We start from the raw sequence: 26,268 nt of genomic DNA, 5'->3' as shown, positions 1-26,268 counted from the left end.
GACCTCCCCCCCAATGATTTGTAACTCCAGATTCAACCTTTTTTTTTTTTTTTACAACTACGTCAAAGTCAGGAGAGAAGGAGAAAGCGTCGGCAGGAAGAAAGGGGAAAAAAAAAAAAAAAAACCCAAAAACTGAGACCACTTTTGTGTTCTAGATCACTGACCTGTTCACCGCAGCCTGTCGAGAGACAAGATTGCAAAGCATACTTGGAGAAGCAGTTAACAAAACAGAAGGTTTTTCCTGAATTTATCCACAAATGGGAAGAAGGGAGGTGGAGAAAAAAAAAAGGGGGGGGGAAAGAAGAAGAAGAAGAAAGCAGCAGCCCAGGAGATGATTACAAATCATGCTTTTGTTTGATAGACCTCAACATACGGAGACCTAACAGAGGCTTTGTTGTAAGGGTTGCTGGACAAGTCTTACAGCATTGACATCTGTGGCTGTGATTTATTTATGAGTTTGACAATGAGGCATCTGTCTGTTGTCTGGGGAAATACCGGAAAAGCTGTAGGTTTTCCTCTGAAGAGTAGGTTCAAAGCAGTTCATCTCAAAAAAAAAAAAAAAAAAAAAACCTTTGCTGCTGTCTGAATCTAGAGTTTTCTTTAGGTGTCTTCCTCCTCCCTCTGTTCAACTTCTGGACATAAATCTTGACATACAGAAAGCCAACGGAACGAATGCTTGGAAGGAGGCTATTTGAGAGAAGCAGGACAGCGGTTCGGTCGGCTGACGCGAGGTGGTCAAAGAGTCAAAAGGCAATACAGAATAAAATCAACACGGTGACGTGGGCTCTTTACGGTGCGCGCTGGTCCTTCAGCATGCTTGCACATCAATCCTTTTAGACATAAAACTATGAAGATTCGGCCACTGCTCATGTGCCACAATGCTGCCCTCCTTTTGGGAAAATTCAGAATCCTTTCCTTTTGCTAATCATTTTCTACTTTTCAAATCCACTCCCCATTTTCACTGGATATTCCAGGTGCCCTTGCTTAGTCACTGCTTCTTATGCAACAAATTTGAGAGCTTCTCCTGCAGCTAAAATTGGAAAAGGGCGTCTAAATATCCAAATGCACTTTCCCCTCCTTTGAAATTACATATATTTCACGGAAAGCCTGTAGCTTTAAGCTTATCTCTCTTCCCCCCCCACTTTAAAAACCATACCTGACCAATCACCATTTTGCGATGTTGCAGTTTTGCTGCTTTCTGAAAACCAATCGATGCAGCATAAAAATATGGAAAGTAGTTTCTATATTTTTTTACTCCTGAACTTAGGAAATACAGAGTTGCTGTTTTTTTTAACACATTAACGCTGCAAATATATATATATATATATATATATATCAGTAAATAAAATTCAAATTGGTATAAACTTTTGGTCTTTTTCAATCTTATTTAGCTTACTATCAAAATCAACACAGTCTTCAATTTGTTTTATCTGGATGCAAGGTATTTTACTTTCACCCTACTTCCCAAACCACAGACTGATTTGGTACTAAGTTTCCAGAAAGAGGCTCAGAGCTACAGGCTCATTGTAAATTTAAAATACTTTAACAACCGATCAACAAAGTAATGCTTTCAAAGATAACATTAAGAACCCTAAATTATAGCCTTCCTTCAGCTGGTGGCCGCAAGGTTTATTAGAACTACAACTGCCCACTTTTTACTAGATGACTGCAAATTGTATGAAGTTATTCCCACGATTTGGTAATCTGGGAACTAGGTTGGGAAGGATGCCCTAGTTTTAACCCAATAACCTAGGAAAATAACCAAACATTTTGTCATAACCACATCCTAATGGTCACTATCTTATTTGACCATAGGGGAAGTGGATTTTCATTCAATTTTAACACATCACCCTTTTGCCGCCCAAAACATCTTAGCAGTTTGTTCTAAGTTGTTAACAGCTGTTCCCAATTTCCCCCCCACGATTAACTTATCCAAAATAAGTTATCCAAAAGTTAAATGCCAAGCTACTTTAAAACAATCCAACTAACTTCAACTACTGTAGTAATTGGTAAATATTACCTTCAAAACATTTTCTGGCTGTGTCATTTCAAGAATGAACATTCATTTTATGCAGGCTGGTAAAACAGCCATGAAGCCTATTTCAATCTGTATTTCAGATTTTTCTCCATGGCACGCCCATGCATAAATCAGCTTTCTTAGTCTTGGCAAAATTCAATTTCTAGTCATGGTGGATTGGGAATTCAGGGAGATGTTAATCAATGATCTTAAGGGCATCAGATTGGGGAAGCCAGACCTAGACTTTTAACTAGTGTCAGGATGGAATCAAAGCATGGGAAAGTTATATTATTAAAGCTGTGTCGCTTAAGTCTTTTAACTGGAAGAACTCTTAATAGGGGGAAACTACGTTGCATGAAGAGGGATTGGACCACTTCGTCTTCACTAGTTCAATCAAGACTTCTGCTTTTAGAACCTGCACGGGCACACAAGTCAAAAACAATGGTGGTAAAGTGAATGACAAATTAAAGAATAGCCAAGGAACACTGTGATATGTCTCTCAACAGTGCCTGCTAATGTTGAAAATAAAATACAAGGTGGAGAGGCCTTACACGTAGTTGTATCCTGGAATGAGGAATGGCAGTTTTGGGGGGATTTTCCATTCTGTTTATTCTGCCTTGGGCTGTTTGAATTGCTCTTTTTATTGTGCTCACCTTTCATACCACATTCTCAAAGTTTTGACTTACTGAAAAGGAGAAGGAAGTCGATTCACTATTGGGGCAGCACTGTGGCACATTGATGAAAAGATAGCAGTCATCAGTTGGGAGAGCTCCAGGCTTTCAGTTCAATGCCTATCACATAAACAGCCACAATACAGCTGGCCCTTTTCCCTACCACAATACATGTTGTTGTTGTTTTTTTAAAGCTGTGCTGCTAACTCCTCTCCTCACTTTAACCTCCCCTCCCCCAAATGACCCATGCTATGGGATGATAAAGGACAGGGAAGCTGCAGTGCGGAGGGAGAGAAGAAAGATGGACAGATCTGATGAAAGAAAAAAAAGAAAAATAATCTCCAAAATACCTACTATCCTATTTCCTATAGAATACTCTTTTTAACAGCAATGGTTTATTATGGCATGAAACACAGAAAGCCTGGGAGGGGTCTGCAGGCCATGGGAATGAAGTTACTTTTTGCCAGGTGTGGGACTTGGGAATTTGGAATGTGGCTTGTGGAACTCAAGAGCAAGACTGAACATCTGGCCCACAAAAAAAATAACAGTCTTCCTTGAATTTTGTGTTAAAAGCAAAATTATGTAGGAAAGGAGGAGGGGAATCAGCCCAGGATTTGGTTGATAACACAGCTGTGATAATGAAGCTTCAATAAAGTCTACATGCTATATCATACTTAAATGGCTAGAATCAAAACAAACCAACCAACCAAAAGAACAAGAGCTAAACAGTTGCAAAACCAGAAATATGAACGTTGCTGTGGAATCTTGCAGCTGTGTCAAAAGACTTCAAACACCATCTCGTTTTTATACACTTTTTTTTTTGAAGGAAGCTGAAACATCAGTTCAAGAGCTTGTATGAAAAACGAACAGACTGTCCATATCAAAATACAAAAGTACTATCAAGAATCACCTCTGACTTTTTTTTTTAAAAGATTTAAGTTCAGTGCAATTGACATTTGTGTTTGCTAAAGGAAAAGAAAATGCTGTTTAAATATACTCAAAATAAAAATCCCCCCAAAACACATTTGTGTCTATTCCTGGGAGCACAGTTTAAAATTATTGCACAGATTTTTTTTTTTACATATTTTAAACTTTTAAAAAATTATTTTAATAATGACAGAGGTCAGCCACAGTCCTGGACCTCCAGCGGTAAAAAGCAAGGTTTTCAAGTGCCAGATACTCAACAGGTTAAGTTTCTTACATACTATAATTTACAGGGAAAATTATTCTTAACCTCCTAAGCCTATTCTCAAACCTTATAGACAATTAATACAGAGGTATCATTGGATGGAACGACTGTCCTTATGGGTGTAAATCTTCCTTGTCTTCACTTGCAATCTGTGTGTAACTTTATAAATCCCCCATTAAGAATAACCATGATGGTGTATTATAAATCAGCTAAAAATGGTTGTGGTTATCTTACCAAGTAGATAAACTTGACTTACTTCAAGATCTGCTTTCTGGGCTTGTACACAGAGGTGGCAGAAGTCAATGCTGAAAGAATGTACTTCATAAAGACGGGGGAGGGGGGCAGGATGCAGTCCTCCGATTTAGCAAAAGCCGCAATGGAATATAGAAGATTGAGCCAAGTCTTACAAAGAAAATGGAGTTACTGCAGAAGCAGCGTTTTCTCTCTTAGAACTTCGATCTTAAGATGGATCTTAAACTGGGTCAATGAAGCTTTGGTGTGCATTTCCTTGCCTGATGTTAAAAAGAAAGGAGACGCACACAAAACAAAAAAACAAAACATAACAACCCTCATTGTAAGGAGGGAAAAGGAGAATTCAATACGGTGGCTAATTTGCAAATAAAAGAGGGAATCAGTTTATATCTTCAAAGGAAGAGGTCCAAGCTTTGGGTTTATATGCTGAGCTGCCTACTGAAAGAAGTAGCAAAAATGGAAAAGATTAGAAGTTTAGTATTTCTGCACTATGTTGCTGTGACTGAAAAGGAGATCCAAAATGCTTCGGCAAAGCAAATGAGTACAAAGCATTCCTTTAGGTAGAAAGCAGGTGAAACCTTAACGAACCCTGAACACCTCCTCTTTGTTTAGGAAGTTGGAAGCTGCATAAGACACGGAGCATCAAACAAGAATGGAACAGGTCAGCCTTTACACTGAACTTTCTCACACACACACAAGTCCCACTGTTGCTATCGTTTGTGATCAGACACAAGCAGAGAGTTAAAGTGAAGGAAAAGCAAGATTTGATATAAGAAACACAGACATTCCAAAGTAGTGATCGTATTTTCTCCCGAAAAACATTTAGCAGCTTATACTTAAATCTAAGTTTGAAGGGTGGTGTGATGAAGAGAAAGGAGACAAGCACATAGAAAAAATAATAATAATAGTAATAATAATAATGGGGGAGCAACAGGGAAAAATTAGTGCAATACTACTTTCTAGTATGGAAGCTCAATCATTGGGTAGTTAAAAGAAGCATGAAGCGAAGAGTTTTTGCCAGGGGATGTTTCTCCTTTCCTTTGACTTCAAAAAAAATATGAGGAGCCATTCACTGGGAACTTCCACCAGCCCAGTGGAACTTAATCCCCTCCTGAAAATATTGCTCAGTTCTTCCTCTTCTATGTCTTTTGTGGAGAATTTCCAGTGAGTTATCTTGAAGAGAGTAAACAACTTGCCTTACTTCAGAAAAATCTTTAGTAAAGAGGTTTCAAATGTGTTTTTGTACGAAGAGGAAAAAAGAAATAAGAAATAAGCGCTGTCCCCAAAGGCTGAAATACTTTCAAACTGGGAATTTGGTTATACTGAATAAAACAAGGGAAAATTTCTATAGAGGTTGTAGCAGAAACATTTGCCCAAACTGAGAATGAGACAAATCCTTTCTCTCTCTCTCCATTGGTTCGATTTTCACAGCGCGACTCAAATGGACTTATGATCATGGGTTTGAAGAAAAAGAGGCTCCAATTCTTCTGTTTTGCTTAAACTTGGAATGTACGGACCACAGGTGGGTTGGGATTACCTGAGCCTACCTCCCATCAAGGCCTATCGTCTCCTTCCCCAAGATCTGAACACACAAAAGGCTCACCACCCATACCATCAAGCTCTCCAAGCCAATGATACGATTCCCTACTGTGGGCATCCTATTTCAAGCCTCTCAGTCTTCGTTTTATGTGTGTCTTCTTGCCATTTTGTACACTCTTTAGATTTGGCAGAAATGTCTCATGATGGGGGATTGTTGCTTTTTTTGGAACTGTCGTCACCAATAAAATGAATAAGTGCAGCATCTGAGTAGCCTGTAAACTATTGGATCTGACGAAAAGATAAAGGAATGTTGATCCTCATTTGTCAGGATGGGTTTTGTTCTCTTCCCCCTCATCTAAACTGGAAGAAGATCTATGTAACACTTACCAAATGTCTATAAAGTTAAGGAAGAATGGAAAGAACTGCTGAAAAGGATTTTCCTCCCTCCAATTCTTAGTGAAAAGATCCACCACAACCTAGAAAAGAATTTCACATCCTGGCTACAAGCATCAATAAAACTTAAGAGCACAACGGGAAGAAGCAATGAACCAATCAACTGTTCGTTTTCCCTATACATGAAAAAAAAAAAAAACCCTGCTTATTACCTATTGGGGTGGTGGGGAGGGATCAGAAAGAAGGGAAAACAAAAGTTTCAAAAAGGGCAAAAATAAAGAAAAGAGGAGAAAGAAGATAGGAAAAAGAATAAGCCATACATAAGCTTTCCTCAATCTGATACTCTCAAAGGGCTGCTTGCATAATTCAGTTCTCTTTCTCTCTTGTCCTGGTTTTTTTTTTTTTAATTTCCTCCCACTTCCAAATTTTTTTGGGGGGGAGGGGCAGGGGGGCTGCAGAAAATTCCAGCACTTGGTGAACAGGCTTCACAAGCTGTGACGTCACTCTGTCATCTTCTTCAGGGTATAATCGTTTGCTTTTTTTAAAAAAAAAGAAAATGTACAGTACATGTATTTAATTATTTCAGGTTTGGCTGTAGTGGACTGGCCATGGTTCAGTTGGGACAATAGCAGTACATGGGTCGTGGGGACAGTCATTTTGGCTATGTACACATTCATAGTCGGTCCATGGCTTCCAACTAGTAGCGCTATTTCCGTAGATCTAGTACGCAAACCTGCAAAGAGGGAGGAAGGGGGGGAAAAAAGGGAAGGGGAGGGGAAAGGGGTTTCAGAAAATTTATTTATGCATTTGATGTGGACACCAACAATAAAGGAACGGCCATCCTACAATACAGAAAATGTGCACTATTCTTATTACACTCATTACAAATATGAGTGGTGCAGGGGCGACATGCTCTGAAGTCTGCCACGGGTTCACTTCACGGGCATGCGCACCGCAGGCACTAAGAAGTCTTTTCTGAGTCTGCAAAGATTAAGTGGAACAGCGAGAGCGATTTAGTAGAACAGCTGTGCCACGCGATTTAGATTGGCTAGAAAGCAAGATTTCCTGCATTCTAGCGAATATAAATTGCAGAACTTTTAAAAAACTTTTTAAAGCATTTTTTTACTACCGGTTCCGGCGAAACGATAGTGTTTTTTTTACTACCGGTTCGGGCGAACTGGCCTGAACTGGTAGCATTTCACCCCTGGAGTGATCCTTGATGCTCTCTGGATCTTGGTTGTTTCCTTGCAGACATTTCATTACCCAAACTAGGTAACCTCATCAGTGCTAATAGGGAGTGGGATTTGCTCTGTTTATATTCTAATGGTGTCTTGCCCTGTCAGTGTTGGTGGAGATAGTTCCAACACTCAAGAGTGTGTTTTTTCAGTGGCAGATCTGTAATATCTTTGTAATATCCTCACCACTGAATTATGCGTATTGCCCAGGGGTGAAATGCTCTGAAGTCTGCTATTGGTTTGCTTCGCTACACGGTGCGCTGAAAAAGGAGGATTGAGAAGCCTCTTCTTAGTCTGCAAAGATAAGTAGAACAGCGCTGGGGGGGGGGGGGCGGGACAGCTGTGCCGCGCAATTTAGATTTGCTAGAAAGCAGGATTTCCTGCTTTCTAGCGAATATAAATTGCGCGGCACAGCTGATCGTCAGAAAAACCGGTTCGCCCAAACTGGTTGCATTTTTTACTACCGGTTCGGGCGAACCGGTCCAAACCAGTAGCATTTCAACCCTGGTACTGCCGTATTTATTGCCTTTACAGCACAAGACAAAATCTTTTTCATGTCTTTTAATGATATTTTGATACTGATTTTTTAAAGAGGAATTTTGGTTCTTTGGGATGTATTCAATGAAGGGAATTTGTAAATCCTATTGCAGGTAGTCCTTGACTTACGACCACAATTGATCCCAAAATTTATGTTGCTGAGCAAGACATTTTGTTAAGTTAGTTTTGCCCCATTTTATGACCTTTCTTGCCAGGTTGTTAAGTGAATCACTGCATCTGATAACTTAGCAACCCACTGATTTTGCATGTCAGAAAGTTGCAGAAACTGATCACATGAACTTGGGATAACAGCAACAGTCATAAGTATGAACCAGTTGCCAAGCATCTGAATTTTGATCACATGATCATGGGGCCTCTACAAAGGTCGTAAGTGTGAAAAATGGTCATAAGTCACTTTTTTCAGTGCCGTTGTAACTTTGAAAGGTCACTGAATGAACTGTTGTTAAGTCAAGGATTACCTGTATTGGTTCTTTTAAGAAACATCCTGAAGGTATATGACAGGGGATTTTTCTTGAGTGAGGGATTTTGCGAAGACGTTTCCTTCAACGTTTCTCACCTCTTCAAAACTCTTGGGTTTGCCTCGCTTAGGATTATTGGCTTGATTGCTTAATATTTTATTTTTATTTTAAATATATACTAAATAAATTGTAGGAGAAAAATTCTACAAACCCCAAGCACATCCTACACTTTAAAGAAATAAAGCAGGACCTAAGCATACCCAGCCTATTTGGATGCTGGCGTCTGATAAAAGGAACCGAGTGTAAGATCTCATTTTGCTTTACTTACTGAACCATCTGAAGCACTCGCTCCAACTTTGTCTCCTGCTGCATTCCAGCAAACCTCAAAAATGCCTCCTGTCCCCCGATAACTATGCACCAGAGCACCCGTCTAGAAAAACAATATAGCCAAGAGGTTGGGATAGAACACAATGACATTAAAGTATTAAAAGTATTATAAGCCTCAACTGATTATCTTTCCTGGCAGGTATGCATTTCCTGGCACGAATGAACATATGTATCGGGAGAGATTGGAGGAACTGAATATGTACAGCCCAGAGGACAGAAGGGAAAGGGACCATATGATTGAAACCTTTAAATATATGTAAATAATACTTCCAGAAGTATTTTCAATATTAAGCAAAAATTAAGAACACGAGGGGCATAACCACAAGAGGGAAGTTCAAAAATAATGTTAGAAAGTATTAATTCACAGAAAGAGTAGTGGAACCAACTATTTGGAACCAACTGCGGAGATAGTGGGCCAATCATCAGTTAACTTGAGTTTTAACGTCCTTAGGATAAACATATTTCCATCACCCAACAAAAAATTTAAAAAGTAAAACTAAAATAAAAAAAACCCCTCAAATGTAGTCAAAGCAATATGCAAATAATTAATAGCCCAGCTGTTCTTTCTGCAGCAGGCATTAGGAAAATACAATGCTGGATAAACCTGTGAGATGTTCTCAAATTTTGTTCCAAAGCAGGAAAAGTGCTTGTTGTATTTGTCAATACAATTAGGAATAGCAACAGCACTTAAACTTATATATCACTAGCTGGACGCCCATGCTTTGCTACGAAACTATGTGATTGAGCGTGATAAATTGACACTTAAAGCCTGAAACTTAATGTAGAATGTGTAACTCCGTAGCATCAGAGCATGTTAATATAAGGCAACTGGCAGTTGGAACAGAGGGGGAGGGGGAGGGGGAGGGGGAGTAGAATGTCCCTGCCCCCAGGCCGGATGAGTCATGTGCTGGCCACGCCCACGCCCGGTTTAGCGAAGGGGTAGCATCAAAGCATTTTAATATAGAGCAACTGGCAGTTGGAACAGAGGTCTTTTCAGGTGGGGCGGGGGAGTAGAACATCTAACTCCTTAGCATCAGAGCGTGTGAATATAATACTGTATATGAAACACTAATGATCTGATGGTCATTTCAAAAAATCCTTTCTTAGTGAGCACCTAGAAGCCAAGAGGAACATACTGCCAAATTTCAAATTTGTAGGCTTTACCATTCTGGAGATTTCGTAATGAGTGAGTGGTAATTGGCTTTTATATATATAGATTCCATACTGCTTTACAACATTCTCTGGGCAGTTTACAACCTCAGCAGATTGCTTCGAACAATCTGGGACCTCATTTTACTGACCTCGGAAGTTGTTAAAGTCAACCCTGAGCCTGGTCAGGATAGAACTCCAGGCTATGGGCAGAATTTGCCCCCAAAACTGCACTCTAACCATTGGGCTACCAGGACTCCTTTCCTGGTTGCCCAGAAAAAAGGCACACCTTCTGTAAGAACCACTGATACGTATAGCAAATATTAAAAGCCAGCTCTGAAAAACTTTTGCTAGAGCTGAATAAATGGCAGAGAAAGTACAAAATATTTCTCACATTATTTACAGATGGCTTTGGTTTTTCTGGTGGGCGGTGAGAAGAGATGAAAATTACAGTAGTCAACTTTAAATGTTCAGAATATGAGAAAAAGACAGGGACTGCCTTTATTGCCTAATCTGTAAAATGATCTGCACTGCAAATCGCTTTTCTTTAATGGTAAGGAATAATAATGTCATCCTTTTGTCTTTCCCACTGAAGCTGTCCTTTTAGTGTGATCTGATTAAGGCCATGAGAAACCTTTAATAGGTAATAAAAAATAAGTTGATAAAGTTACTAGTGCTCCAGGAGACATACCTGTGTATTCCAGATGTGTACACATTTGTCGAAAGAACCACTGGCCAGATATCTACCATCAGGACTGAAAGCTACACTGTACACAGGTTCTTGATGTTTCGTCAAGGTGTGGATGCAAATCCCTCGGTCTACGTCCCATAACCTGACTGTAGAATCAAAGGATGCACTACCAGAGGCAAGAGGAGAACAATAATTATTAATTTTAACTGTAATTTATACATTTATTCATAAAATGTACCTCTCACTACAATCGTCTGTAGAGATTCTCAGTCATCCAGGTCATGGTTGTCCCAAAGGTGCTTTTTCAGGAGGCAACTGGACTTTCTTGTTTTTTTTTCTTTGAAGACGTTTCGCTTCTTATCCAAGAAGCTTCTTCAGCTCTGACAGGATAGTGGATATCCTTTCATTGCCCACTATCCTGTCAGAGCTGAAGAAGCTTCTGGAATGAGAAGCGAATCGTCTTCAAAGAAAAAAACAAGGAAGTCCAGTTGTCTCCTGAAAAAGCATCTTTGGGACTCCCACTACAATCGTAAAAAGGCTCTTGACTTCCAAATTGGACATCTTCTCTCTCCCTCGGTGGTGACTATGCAAAACTGGCTGTTACTCTCCATTTCTTAGAACTTCTGAGAACATGGAAAAATGTGGAATACTGTTTCCGAGTGGGATGGAAGTTTTGCCTGTCTTGAATGAGAAAAGCGATTACATCCGGTCATTTTATATCAAGCAGCCACAATTTAGGGGACATTGAGCTACTTGGCTGTTGAGTAAGTCAGCAATGAAGTATGTGAGGAAAAGGACTTTGTGTTATAATTGAAGTACATGATGCTGAATGCTGGTGCTATGTAATATATAAGATTGCTATGGTTGGCTATATGATGATTGGGTATTAGAACAATTATTCAAAGCATGCTACTGCAAGGCACCTCCTCCTTGCCTAGTTTATATTCTGGAGAGAGATGGGAATTTAGGAGATATTTGGAAGTCCTACCCTTAGGAAAGCCAACATCTGTCAATATAGCAGGTTCATGAGTATATGCTAACTAGCAGGATAAGTAGGGGCTGGCAATCCATGTAAAATATAATGTACTATGATTCCTTTTTAGGTGTAACTTAAAAGCATATTTTAACCAATTTACAGGTAGACCTGAGTTTACGACTTGTCATTTAATGACAATTCAGTGTTACGATGGATGCCCCCAAACTACTTACGACCTGTTTTTGAAGTTACAGGTGTAACCCCTCCCCTGCAGTCATGTGATCACATTTTGGGCACTTGGCAACTGACTCATGTTTACAGCTCCATCCTGTAGTCACAATCTACAAGTTTTCAGCAAAAAGATACTCATTGGGGAGAATTTATTTGCTTAATGTCCATGGCTTTCACTTAACGACTGCTGCAAACTAAATGGGTAAAGGTAAAGGTTCCCCTTTCACATATGTGCTAGTCGTTCCTGACTCTAGGGGGCGGTGCTCATCTCCGTTTCAAAGCCGAAGACCCAGCGCTATCCGAAGATGTCTCCGTGGTCATGTGGCCGACATGACTCAACGCCAAAAGCGCATGGAATGCTGTTACCTTCCCACCAGAAGTGGTCCCTATTTTTCTACTTGCATTTGTTACATGATTTTGAACTGCTAGGTTGGCAGAAGCTGGGGCAAATAACAGGAACTCAACCCGTTACGCGGCACTAGGGATTCGAATCGCTGAACTGCCGACCTTTCGATCGGCAAGCTCAGCATCTTAGCCACTGAGCCACCGCATTCCTACGCAAACTATATATATATATATAGTCACATGATTTCAATGTATTAAATGTGAATTTGATTCCCTGTTTAGGTTTAAAAAGGGACAGTTATCTTCCTCAGTGTTCCATCTATTCATGCTACCTTACTTGTTAAAAAGCAATTAAAATATGAAAAAAAAAAAAATTAAAAGAATTTCCGAATCAGGAAAGGGATTGATGAGGGTAGCAAAACCACGATGTTCTTTAGAGGTAATCTGAGTTAATGGGATTACACGTTAAAATTCTGAAGGAAAAAAAGGAAAAGGAAAAAAGGAACCCCACAACACGAAGGGTATTATTTCTGAGTATTTTCCAAATTTTCCTATAAAAATCCTGAAGCACAGTTGTGGAACCATTTCTATACTCAAGAGGCAGAATAGTGTGTGGTCTCCATATTTAATCTCAATAGAACAGTTTCTAGACTAGCTCAGAAAAGTCACTAAGGAAAATTATTGGCTTCATTTTTTTCCCCCTCTCCTACACAGGGGAAACCTTACCTTGCTAACATTAGATTGGCGTTTGGATTGTTTGTTCCTGGCCCTGTAGGGCTCCATTTGATAGTATAAATTTCTTTGTTGTGGGCCTGCAGATCATGAACACAGCTATCTTGCTTCATACTCCAGATCTTAAAAAAAGTGAATAAAGAAAGCAACAATCAGCTTTATTTAATTTTAGGTAAAAAGATATTCTCATAAATCTTGCAGGGTTTTAAAGCAAAACACAATAAAAGGAAAAAAGATCTATTTTAATCTGGTTTTTTTAAAAGACAGAAACCTGTTTTTATACCTCAGGTACGAGATAGCAATACTCAAGAATGAAGTTATATTTTTAAAACACGAGCTTTTTATCTGGATTCACTTTATCGAAATATCAATTTATGGTAGCTTTATCTTAGAAAAATAGAATGAAGGCCTTTTTTGTGACTATTTATAAGAGAACATACAATTTCTACTATATCGGAAAGGACGCAGACTGATAAAATATCTACTCCATGCAAGCTGATCTGACTTCTATATTGGCAGGGGACTCTTATTTCAGTGATGAAAAACCTATGACAAGTATGTCACAGGTGACATGCCTCAATGTTTTGGGTGAGGCATCAGCTGTCATCAATACCCAACATCTATTCTCGAAAACACACCCTCCTTCTCATGCCATTTTCAAAAGCTGCAAAGGCCGTGTGAGAATGGGCAATGCCAGTGATGGCTAACCTTTTTTTCCTTGGGTGCTGAAAGCGCGTGTGCACATGAGATAGCAGGCGCGTGCCCACACCCATAATGCAATGCCCCTCCACGCATGTGTGTGTGACCCCCCCATGCTGCCCCCCCTGCGCATGCATGTGCAACCCCGTTTGTATTGCCCCACGCATGTGCGTGACACACACACCCCCGCGCCCCATTTTGGGCCTAGCAGGTCTCCCTGAAACCTCCGGAGGCCGGAAACAGCCCGTTTCTGGACTTCCGGTAGGCCTGTTTTTCCTCCTCCCAGAACCTCAACGCGAGCCCTGTACTTACCTGGCATCCAAAACGGGCCGCTTGGAGACTCCTGGGAGGGGAGGGGTGGTGTGGGAGGTGCCAGCCAAAAATCAACTGGCTGGTGGGAGGTGTCATGCATGTGCGGTGGAGCTGACCTAAAGCTCGCGTGCCTGCAGAGATGGTTCTGTGTGCCACCTGTGGCACGCATGCCATACGTTCGCCATCACGGGGCTATGTTCTTGCATGGCTCCTGGACATTAGGGGACAGAGGGGCTTCCAAAACTTGTTTGAGAATGGGAATGTGCTTTCACGCAATCTTAGGAAGTCATGGAAGATGACTGAGGTGGACTTGCATGCCTTGGGGAATGGCCTTCTGAGTGGCAGAGGTGGCACTAGGGCTGAAATCAATGTCCAGGCCTGTACTGCCACTTATCAGCGGGACCTAAATTAGGGGCAGGGGTAGAAACAGAGAACTTTTCTTTTTTTTAATTTGGCTGTGTGTTACCCAACAGCAGAATCAGTTTAGACATTTTCTGAATTTTTGACATGCTGACCTCAAAAGGTCCACCATCACTGCTCTACTTTCTGAGGTCTAGAGTAGAAGCTGAGTGTCCATCTTCTTTCATAGTGTTGCACAAATACCACTCCTCCTCCTCCATCTCCTCCTAGTTTTTACTCAGAAGCGTGCACCCTCTTATGGTCAAGAAAGCAATTAAGTCCTTTTCCACGTTATCAACTCTTGCAAGTTTAGGAACAGGAGTCATATAGCAGCTGTAGGGCTGAGCCAGATACAGGCAGCTAGGACTTCCACAGTGCAATCAAGTAGATACAGATATAAAGATTGAAATGACGAGCATAGATGGGAGACAGCTGTTTTCCCAATGATTTCGCAAAAAGAATCCAAAATGACCCAGTGCGGCAATACACTTTTACCTTTAGAGTCATGTCATCGGAACAAGAAGCCAGAAGATTACCAGTGGGATCCCATTTGATTGCATTTACTTCATTCTGAAAATAAACAGCAAGAGAGAGATTGGCATCTCAGTTTTCTTTATAAGAGAAACATCAGATTAAAGGGGGGAGGATGGTTTCCCAGCTCAAGGGGAAAAAAAAAAAACCAGGGAAAATGTAGAAAATATCATGAAAATGTCTGGCTAGAAGTAATCCAGGGGCAGAAGACATACTTTAGGAGAATTGACTGAGTTTGTATGTTGGAACTTTACAGCAGGTTAAATCTTTAAGGGGCCAATATCACAAAATGTACTTATTAAAAAGTAATTTAGAGTCCAGAAGAAGGACCTTCTCTGCTGTGGGTCCTGCTTTTGGAATATTTTATCTGAGGTGAGATTGACCTCCCACCTTTCTGACTTTTCAAAAGAAGCTTAAGACCTGGTTCTGCCAGATGACTTGGGATCCAACGGAGGAGCTTCGCACTGGAAATGGTTTGTTAATTAAAAACTGATCCCATCTCTCTTCCCCCGGAATCCCAGTCCTTCCTTTGCCATCTTGTGTGAATGGTTTTATTTGCTTTATTATCTGATACCTGATGATTTTAATGCTTTTATACTGCAAGCTGTCCAGTGTTGTTTGATATGAGATGGGCAGCAAATACATTTCATAATAAATAAATAAAAAATAAAAAAATAATAGGAAGGTGTAGGAGATGACCAGGCTGAGCCCAAGGGAGGGATCAAACGCATCGTAAGTCACAAGTCCCTTTGGGCCCGCAAGAGATCTAAGGTCCATCCCATCTTGAATATCTCTCTTATCTCCCGCTCATTTCCCTTGATCATCAGTTGGCCATATTCTTGTAGAGAGCTTAAGAGCTTGCAATACACATATTCATTTATACTCATTTGAACTGCCTGGATCTCCTGATTTCACCGGCGCTCGACAGAAGGGTGCTTAGTACTTGGAACCTTCTCTTCCCCCCCGACCAAGAACATCCTCCAAATAATATCACCATAACACTACAACTTCCACAGCAACAGCGTACCGACTTCATAAAGGGTATACAAATTGGAGATATTGAATGGTATATAACCTTTGCTTTCCCTGGAGACTAGCTGAATTCATTCTTGAAACATGTTCGATATCTATAGATAAACTGACACTTTTTTTTATTGGGAACTATGACTTTTGACAAATTTTACCTAAGACAACAGGGAACAGGGAAGAAAGAACAACAAACTGTGCTTCAACCTTTGTTGTTATTGATGGCCTCCAAATAGGGAATTTTTGGGAATTGTAATGCAACACATCTAGAGGGCGTACGGTGGGTTGGAATAGACTGGTTTGAACAGAATCTCTTTACTTTGCTTCACACATGCAACTAGAACTATGTGGATACCAGCTAAAAAAAAATTACTTACTGTGTGGCCCTGGAAGGTTTTGATGGGTTTATCTTGACCTAATTTACAGACATGAATACACATATCTGTACTACAGGAGGCAAATGTGTTGTTGCTCTGCCAGTCAACATCTAACGCTGGTGCTATTGACAAAAAAAGAAAGAAAAAAGTCAGAAGAAATAAATCTTTGCAATCATCAGCAAATGAAAAAGATGAGATGACTGGCCAGTTTAGAGTCAACAGAATTTGGAATGCAAAGTTCATGTTGGGAAGGTTCAAGGAGAGGCTGTTTTATACTCGAAGGGGAGCTGTGAATATGACAATTAATCAGAATTTGTATTATCTAATTTGTCAGATTTACAGTAGTGACCAAAATTGTGGAAACCTTTTGGGAAAAGTGTATTTTCTAAAACTAGCTAATAACACCACTTTTTTTTTTTTTTTTGGAGTAATACCATAAAATTATATATCAATGGAAAGTTAATGTAATCAATAATGTAATGCAATAACCTTTATAAAGGGTTTGCTATTAGAATAGCAGTTATAGCATAAAGAAGAAAAGTGAAACATGTAGAAAAAATGAGATGTACAAAAATTATCACTATATCAGTTAATAGTTGGGTAACCTTTAGCATGAATTATGGCCTTACAATGTCTTCCCATGGAGTGAACCAAGTCTTTTAGTTCTGCAGCTGTTATAATGTGGAACCAAGATTGAATGATTGCTTCTATTAACTGGGTTTTATTGCTGGGTCGCTTCTGACTAACAAGTTTCTTTAGTCGGCTCCATAGATTTTCAATTGGGTTAAGGTCTGGGCTATTCCCAGGCCATTCCAGCAGTGGATAATGATTACCTTGAAAGTCCCAAAAAAAGTGGTGTTATTAGCCATCAAACCTCAAAAATACACTTTTCCCAAAAGGTTTCCACTATTTTGGTTACTACTGTATATCCTGCTTTTGTCATATTTATATCCTACTTTTCTTCCAACTCAACGGTACATGGGAAATTCCAACACTACAATCTTCTTACAAAATTATAACCCAACAACAGAAGCAGTTGGACTGTAGTGTAACCACCGATATAAAATACCACACTGTTCCCATCTTTACATCAGCGACAACATTGATTTCTGAAGGTCACCAGACATTTTGGCACTGATTTAGTGAAATATTTGCATTATGGAAGGATTAGCTCTAACATGGAAAGGTTTTCATTCCATCACTGAAAATTCATCATATGAATCAACTAGTGTGGAATATAAGAGGCACACATGACATGAAAATCGATATGCACTATTTAGCACTGAAATAATATTGGTAGTCCTCAAATTATAGTGGCGATTGGGACTGGAATTTCCGCCACTAAGTGATGTGGTTGTTAAGAACAATGTCACGGGACTGCGTTGTTTAGCGACAGCAATCCAGGCAGTTGCTGTCATAACCCCAAGATGCGCAGGCTGTTAAGCGGGAAACAGTGGGAGTGCCAAGTAATGAGTGTGAAATTGCCACAAGGGGGAAGACCCAGTGCAGGCCAAACATGGAGGGTATGGATGTTGCAGAGTGGAGCAATCTCAGGAATGGGGAGAAGACATTGCAGTGCATGCAAACAAGGAGGAGAAGTAGGACATGGTGCATGTGAGTGAACAGGAAGGAGTGTATAATGCGTGTGAACACTGCTCGATAGTGAAGTGCGAGCTGGAATCCAAATTTTAATCATTTGGTTAGAGTGGGAGGGCACTGCAAAGACCAGAACTTCAAAGGCTGGTTGTAGGTCCCTTTGTTCAGCACCTCTGTAACTTTAAATGGTTGCTGGACAAAAGTTGCTGGATGTTAAAATGAGGACTACCTGTATAATAAAATGCAAAGATTATAAATCATTATTTTAAGTAAAATCCAATCAAGAATCGAGAAAGCGGTCTATTCTAATACGTTGCTGGTAGCAATGCAAACTCGAAGTTGAACTGATTCAATTCAAGAGAAAGTAAATTAAACCAGTTTCCTTTTTCTGTCAATAGGAGGAAATCTGAAACAAGATAGAAAATTTATTTTTAAAGGACCCTGCAATTTCCCCACAGCTGAACTAGCTGGAATATCAATTAATAGTGCTGTTGGAAATATGTGCTAGCTGTAAATATGCACGCACCCATAAACACACACACACATACATACACATACTACAAAAAAAAAAAAAACCCTCAAAAACTATTATTAACTAAGTCACAAAACACTGGTTTATGAGCTGTTCCTTCTTTAATCGGAAGAGAAAATACATACCAGAATGAAAAGGAAACTGCTGTTTGGCTTCTCCAGTATGTGCATCCCAAATAATTGTGGTCTGAATTGAAAAATGGAACAAAAACCATAAAATGGTTTTACAATGTTGAATATGTTCAAATTTACCAAAATCAACTGAAACAATATTTAAGACTATATTTTCTAAAGAACAGATTCCCTTTTAAAGGCTAATGAGTCAAAGGATATAAATTGTAGGCTTTCCTTATCAAAAAGTTTCTTTTCACTGCCATGTCATCTGTATGTTCTAGGTCAGTGATGGCTAACCTTTTTCTCGTCGTGTGCCGAAAGTGCGCCCCCCCACTCATGACCCTCATGTTCCCCTCGCGCATGCATGCACAAACCCACCGCCCCGATTTTGGCCTAGCAGGCTTTCCTGCAGCCTCCTGGGCCCAAAAGCTGCCATAGGTTCACCACCATGGTTCTAGTTTTATAACTATTGCAAACACAACTTTTTTAACTAAAAAGAAAAATTAAATTGTGCTTCAATACAAAAAAGATTCTAACTTGGGGTTGAACTGTGGAGCCCTTGGTGCTCTCCGAGTTTGATTATTTTCATTATCCAACTATGTAAATGTTCAGTGCTGAACCACAGTCTTGTAGCACTTAAGATGTTACCTAATTGGTTAATGAAACATCTGCAAGAAAACAACCAAGCTCAGAGAGCACCAAGGACCCCATAATTTAAAGTCTATTATGACTATACAGATAGTTTTTGACTTAACAACTGTTGTTTAGCGACCACAAGTTGCAACACCACTATAAAAAAAGACTTATGACCATTTTTCACAGTTATGACTGTTGCGGCATCCCCATGGTCATGTGATCAAAATTCTGGGGCTTGGCAAGTGGCATGTATTCCTAACAGTTGCACTGTTCTGGGATCATGTGATTATCACTTCCTGGCTTCCAACAAGCAAAGTCAATGGGAGAAGCCTGATCTGTTTAACAACTGCAGCGAGTTGCTTAACAATTGTGCAAAAGAGGTCGTAAAATGGGACAAAATTCACTTAACAAATGCCTTGTTTAGCAGTAGATATTTGGGGCTCAATTGTGGTTGTAAGTAGAAAACTACTTGTATTCCTACACTTGCCCACAATTTGTTTAGAAAAAAAGAGTGGTATCTGTTATGCTTACTAGTTGCTAATAGTAAAGTGAAACACCTAAAACACCTGTATTCTTTCTAAAGAACACTTCATTTTGTGTGTTCCATATCCTAAACTAGGGTGTCAAACTCGATCATGTCACATGACGAATCACAATGGTTTTTTTTTTTTTTGGCAGAGCCGGGTTGGGCGTGGCCTGCACGTGATGTATCTGGCCCATGGGCCCCCAGTTTGACACCACTGTCCTAAACTATCTTCATAATTTTATCTGCAGCAATGTATTTCAAATAAACCAATGCCATCTTACCTTGTCCACACCTGCACTTAAAATGAAGTTTCCTTTCTTATTCCATTTTAATGCAAATATGGGACCTTTATGCTGTCCTAATGTGCTGGCAAGATTACCTAAAAATTAAAGGACACCAGTTATTATATTTTGCCTGACTGACCAAAAAGTATTTGAAGTACTTCCTCCTGTCATATTTTATCTTTAAAAGGGGGAAAAGGACTAATAATGTTGCTCTTACCATCTTTAGTCCATATCCTTGCAAAACCATCATACGACCCCGTTGCTAGGAGAGTACCTTCACTCTGGAATATAAAGTATAAACATTATTCTATTACTGTGTGTTCTAACAGTCTGTAATCTTCAAACAAAGCATGCTTCCTCTGGTTTAGAGATGTGCAAAGTGTGAATTATACACATCCCCTCTCAAAGCTTTCGTGTTTCATGAAATTTTCTTTGTGCTTGGTAGGGTGATCATATCTTCCCAAGCAAGAAGTCAGGTTTTTTTGAGGAACTGCTAGAAGAGGTGTGCAAAATGTTTCAACCTGAAATATCCCATGATTTTCTTGCTTAAAGTATCCCTATCTACTTATGATCATTTCTGACTTCTCATAAGATCACAACAGAGTATCTGGGGAGCAGACCAGCTCAACTCTGAATCATTTTGGGCATCAAAGGTGTGTTTAATGAGTCCTATTACAAGTATCTTTGGAGAGAAAAAAAAGTTCCACAGACTCTCTCAGGAATCAGTGGCTAGCCATTTTAGAATAGAATAGAATTACAGAGTTGGAAAGGACCTTGGAGGTCTTCTAGTCCAACCCCCTGCTTAGGCAGGAAACCCTACACCACTTCAGACAAATGGTTATCCAACATCTTCTTAAAAATTTCCGGTGTTGGAGCATTCACAACTTCTGGAGGCAAATTGTTCCACTGATTAATTGTTCTAACTGTCAGGAAATTTCTCCTTAGTTCTAAGTTGCTTCTCTCCTTCATTAGTTTCCACCCATTGCTTCTTGTCCTGCCCTCAGGTGCTTTGGAGACTAGCTTGACTCCCTCTTCTTTGTGGCAGCCCCTGAGATATTGGAACACTGCTATCATGTCTCCCCTAGTCCTTCTTTTCATCAAACTAGACATACCCAGTTCCTGCAACCGTTCTTCATATGTTTTAGCCTCCAATCCCCTAATCATCTTTGTTGCTCTTCTCTTCACTCTTTCTATTTTAAAATAGAAACTTTTTAAAAGAATATCTCATTTCACACTGATCTTCTTGCAAATCTATCATTTCTTCATATCCTTCCTTTAATGAACTTTTGAGAGTTGTTCCCTAAACTTCTCTGTGAAAGACTTTTTTGATGGTTGAGTTAATTCATTTTGATTTGACTCGAGGGGTGAGTTTTTTTGCTGCACAAAGATTCAATTGCAGGTGAACGTGTTCCTTGTTTCTGGCAAGATTATCCAGAAAGTTTGAAGATTGCTTTTGTTCACCCATACAAATGCTGCTATTCCACATTTGCTTCATATTCTCTGGAGCCACATTTTCAGGCACAACTGCTGTTTCATAACTCCAATGCACTATAATCCCAAAGGTGCTTTTTCAAGAGGCAAGTTGTTTGAAAGTCCAGTTGCCTCTTGAAAAAGCACCTTGTTTGAAAGTCCAGTTGCCTCTTGAAAAAGCACCTTTGGGACAACATGGCCTGGATGACTGAGAATCTCCACAGACACATACAGTACAGTAAAAACCAATTTGCAAAAGACTGCTGAATTTTGAAAACTTTTTGAAAAACTCGGGATACATGTCTAGATTAATGAGTGTGTATACTTAATCTCCCTGGTACACCTTACACTGAAACTTCAGCAGAAGACCTCTTGGGCTTGGTTCTACCACCAGAGGAATAAAACATATGTCTACAGCGCTCATGGAAATCTGGAAGTGGTCACCTCCAGGAATGCATGTATTTGAAGCTCAAAATATGATTACTAATTTGAACATGGGAATTTTTGCTCACATTCCAATCCAGAGATGTTACATCTTTGTTACTTGGTACGTCTTGCCCTCCTTCTCGTATACAGTGCCGAAGCACCAGCTGCGTAGATCCGCTGGTACTATTTTCACTAAGATTCCAGATTCTTGCCGTTGAATCTCCAGATCTGCAAAATAAACAGCTTCTTTCAAACAAAATACAATTCTTTTCAGTCAAGGTCACCAAAGACTTAAAAAGAGAAGAAGAATATGAAGTGTTCTTGAAAAGCATCAAGAAAAAATGTACTACCATGCAATTTAATAACTATTCAGTTATAAGTAGACCTCGACTTACAACTAGTCACTTAGTAATCATCTGAAGTTCCAATAGATCTCCCTGTGGGTTACTTATGACCCGGATTTGAAGTTCTGATGATTGGGGAGTCCCTCTGGGTCACATGACCACACTCCAAGTGCTAGGCCACTGGACTGCATTTATGGATACTCATAGCATCCCAGTCACTTGACTGTGTTTTATAATGAAATTGGCAGTTCATTATGGTTTTCACCAAAATTGGTTCATAGCAAACCTTTGCTTCACCTAACAACCAAAGCAATAAGGTCATAAAATCAGGTCAGTTATGCGACCAGAGAGCTTTCGACCATCACAACTTTCAACCATAATTGAAAGCTCCGTTATGGTCATAACTCGAGGCCTGCCTGTACAAATCATCCGCTATGTAGAGATGATTCCGTAACAAGATTCAAACTCCTTGGACTTTAGACAAGATAACCTGATTGCTCCTATTCAACCAACTAAACCAGAAGAGCATTGTCTTACATTCCCCTTCTCATACAAGTGTCTATGTGCTACTAATCAGACTCAAAATCTCCCGTTTCCTACATTTCCAATTCAACAAGTTAGGAAGATATGGAAATGAAGAAGTTTTCTTTAGGATTAAAGCTGGAAAAGAGAGGTTACATTTTCAACTTCTTTAGGAAAGCATACCCTGAGGCCAAAAGATCACTGACAGGGTTCCAGGCGCAGATGAAAACTTCAGATTCGTGACCCCGCAGCACCACTGCTTTGTTAGGAGGGATTTCAACATCACCATCCACTTCCATCATATCTGTATGATTATCTATCCAAAAGAAACCATAAGGAAAGGGGAGGTATGTTGCCATTAAATTATTGTTGTTTTGTTATTGTTATTATTCATTCATGCCCTACGTCTAGCTTATGGGATACCTAAGGACATCATCACTTTTATTACAGGTAGTCCTCAACTTACGACAGCTCATTTAGTGACTGTTCAAAGTTACAACGCCACTGAAAAAAGTGACTTAGGATCGCTTTTCACACTTACAACCCTTGTGGCGTCTCTATGGCTTTGTGATCCAAATTCAGACGCTTGGCAACGGATTCATATTTATGACGGTTGCAGTGCCCTAGGATCATGTGATCCATTTTTGTGACCTTCAATGGGGAAACCACTTAACTACTATGTTATTAATTTAACAGCTGCAGTGATTCACTTAACAACTGTGGCAAGAAAAGTTGTAAAACAGGGCGAAACTCATTTAACATATGTTTCACTAAGTAGCAGAAATTTGGGCTCAATTGTGGTCATAAGTTGAGGACCACTTGTATTTGGTTCACTCTTTTTACTCTCATAGATATGTTGTTAATGTGCTATCTCACACCTCTACTTGAATTCTTAATAAGAGTCCATATCCTTTTTTAAAAATTAACTGAATATTGAAAAGGAAATAAGACTCCATATCCTTGTCATTGATTGTGCATACATTTTAGTCCTAAAGTAAAAGTGTCCTTTGATAATTTTGGACTATAGTTCCCATCAACTCAAATCCATGGAGCTTGAGTCAGGAATAATAGGACACATAATAGCCTTAATATTCAGGAGGTTCCAATTTGGAGAAGTTGTAGTAGATTCATATGTTGGTCTTTAAGGAGGGAGGTGTTGATTTAAATACCCCACTTGACCAGATTAGAACGATCTTATCTTAATAATTGTTCTATAAAGGTAAAGGTTCCTGCTAGTTGTTCCCGACTCTAGGGGGAGGTGTTCATCTCCGTTTCAAAGCTGAAGAGCCAGCGCTGTCCGAAGACGTCTCCGTGGTCATGTGGCTGGCATGACTAAACGCCAAAGGTGCACGGAACACTGTTACCTTCCCACCAAAGTGGTCCCTATTTTTCTACTTGCATTTTTTACGTGCTTTTGAACTGCTAGGTTGGCAGAAGCTGGGACAAGTAATGGGAGCTCATCCCGTTACGCAGCACTAGGGATTCGAACTGCTGAACTGCCAACCTTTTGATTGACAAGCTCAGCATCTTAGCCACTGAGCCACCGTGTCCCCATTTGTTCTATAGAATATTCTATTGGGTGGGTGGGTGGGGGGAAGGAGGCTAAGATTGACAAATGGATAAAAAAGTACACAAAATGCTTTCATCATTGTCTTATATTTAAAAATGGATAAATCACGCATGAGGATGTAATTCAGTAATAAAGGGAATAAAAGGTCTGAATTAAAATAAAGCTAAAACAGTTTTGAAGTCTATACAGGGTATGTTTCTTTGTACATGTGTGGTTCTTCCATCCCTCCTCCATGATAAAAATTGCGTATGCTCTAAGAGGAGAATATTAACTGGTAAGGTTTAAAAAAAAAAAAAATCTGTTTTATATGAAGTTTCTTGGCTCTCAAAAACAGCTTGTTGGTAGTTTTATCACGTTTATCTAACTTGAATTGAATACTGCGACTACGTAGCCAATCAATGGCTATGATTCAGTAATATATAATATATTTCTCAGGAATATACTTCTTTGGCAAGAAGAGACTTATTAAGCACATATTTCTCAGTAAACAAGACCAGATGATTTACCAAAAACAGCTTTATTGTGAGCTAGCATCAAAATCTTTTTTTTTTTAAATTAAATTAAATTAAAATGCTAAAAGGTTATGTTTGGATTACAAGAGCAGAAGTTGAAAACGATCACGTAGTTCATTTTCCATGAAATGAGAGGCACGTTAAGCATAGCCTTTGATCTCTGGCAAACTAATTTAAGAGGATTCCTTCTACTCCTGGGTGGAACAGTAGTCCTAAGAGACAAGAGGACTTTGTGTGCTCACGTACATTTAATGCATTTGCTTGGGTGTGTGAAAGAGACTGAATTAGCTATTCCAGCACAATTGGCAATTGAATGGAGCAGCTGGATATATTCACTTCTAGGAAGTGAATAGGAAGACTCATGGTCTCCAGTATTTGCCTGTTTCGCCAGCAGGGGGGGTTCGTTCACCACAATCTCCTTGTTCCTTAAGGGTGGCCACTTTAAGAGATATGGACTTCATCTCCCAGAATTCCCCAGCCAGCTGCTGCTAAAGTTGAGAAATATTTCCTTAGATCAGGGATGTCAAACTGGCGGCCCGAGGGCCGGATGCGTCACGCGCACAGGCCAAGCCCACTTTGCCATCACGTGACGGCAAAGTGACACGGCGAGTTTGACACCCGTGCCTTAGATCAACATTTTGAATTTCCAGCAGAAGCAGGCCACAGGGGCTTGTAAATGCAAAAAAAAAAAAAAAAAAAGGAAAGGCAGGCAATGGTGGCTTAAAATAAATCTGTATGTTGTAAAACCAATCCCAAATAATAGCTACATAAGGTAGGGTGTTTCCCCTCTGCTTTTGGCTTTTCTTTATTTATCTTCTCATCCATCTGACTGACTTGAATGTTGAAATGCTTAAAATAGCTACACAGATTGCATTTCAAAATATTTTTTTAAATTTTTTTTTAAAAAAGTTGTGAGCGGGTTTTGTATGCAGAAGGTGGAATAACTGAGTTTTTTTAAATACACAAGCACATACTCAGGCTGCCTACCAAATCATTCGCAATCCATTAATTGCATCTCCACTCACTTGCTATAGTATGGGCTCCATTCTCCTCTCCGTTTGCAGTATTTTCACCATTTTTCGTAGATCCTTGCTGGTTTGTTGAAGCCGCTGCGGCTGCGGCCGCGGCTGCCTGTTGCTGAGCAAGTTTGTCTCTGTATGCCTGCTGCCTCGTTTGCACCACATCGGGCATCACGGCGTCTATCAGCGAGAGAGACTCTATCGGCCGGCCATCAAACAAAGTACCATCCTAAAAACACAGGGGTAGAAGGCAAGAGACAAGTAGAAAAGGAGAAAGGGGGGGGGATATTTCATTAGCAACAGGTAAAAAAATCTGCAACGTAAATTAGAAAACAAGACACAGATCCTGAATATACTGAGGCGCATCGATTATCCAGAGCGTTAATTATTAACCCTGTTTACTGAAAATCACACAAGTTAGGCATTAAGGTTGATTTAGAGTTGTCGAACTCTAACTGCCACAGAATACGTGATTTTCCGGCGAGACCGGTCTATCGTGCAACCTGGTCTATCTAAATATGGGACGGAGCATACTGAGTCCGCTTTCGCCT

General features: G+C 39.8%; 1 protein-coding gene across 7 annotated transcripts in view; it reads right to left on the bottom strand.

Annotated features, from left to right (window-relative positions):
* Window positions 1-3,526: 3,526 nt before the first annotated feature.
* Window positions 3,527-26,268, bottom strand: part of TBL1XR1 (TBL1X/Y related 1) — a 220,624-nt gene continuing 197,882 nt past the window's right edge. For all 7 annotated transcript variants that reach the window (XM_034438946.3, XM_034438947.3, XM_034438948.3 and 4 more), the window contains 12 exons: window positions 25,724-25,946; window positions 22,800-22,932; window positions 21,837-21,978; window positions 20,072-20,135; window positions 19,852-19,949; window positions 18,421-18,481; window positions 16,168-16,289; window positions 14,729-14,803; window positions 12,818-12,945; window positions 10,540-10,705; window positions 8,641-8,742; window positions 3,527-6,794 (listed from right to left, as the gene is read on the bottom strand). In XM_034438946.3, coding sequence (XP_034294837.1) covers window positions 6,768-6,794; window positions 8,641-8,742; window positions 10,540-10,705; window positions 12,818-12,945; window positions 14,729-14,803; window positions 16,168-16,289; window positions 18,421-18,481; window positions 19,852-19,949; window positions 20,072-20,135; window positions 21,837-21,978; window positions 22,800-22,932; window positions 25,724-25,946 — 1,341 coding nt within the window. In that variant the 3' untranslated portion in view covers window positions 3,527-6,767. The remainder of the gene's footprint in view (window positions 6,795-8,640; window positions 8,743-10,539; window positions 10,706-12,817; window positions 12,946-14,728; window positions 14,804-16,167; window positions 16,290-18,420; window positions 18,482-19,851; window positions 19,950-20,071; window positions 20,136-21,836; window positions 21,979-22,799; window positions 22,933-25,723; window positions 25,947-26,268) is intronic.

Source organism: Pantherophis guttatus, chromosome 6 (genome assembly GCF_059756535.1).
Source record: "Pantherophis guttatus breed Tessera chromosome 6, ASM5975653v1, whole genome shotgun sequence".
Taxonomy (NCBI): domain Eukaryota; kingdom Metazoa; phylum Chordata; class Lepidosauria; order Squamata; family Colubridae; genus Pantherophis; species Pantherophis guttatus.
This window is presented reverse-complemented; position numbering and strand designations above follow the sequence as displayed.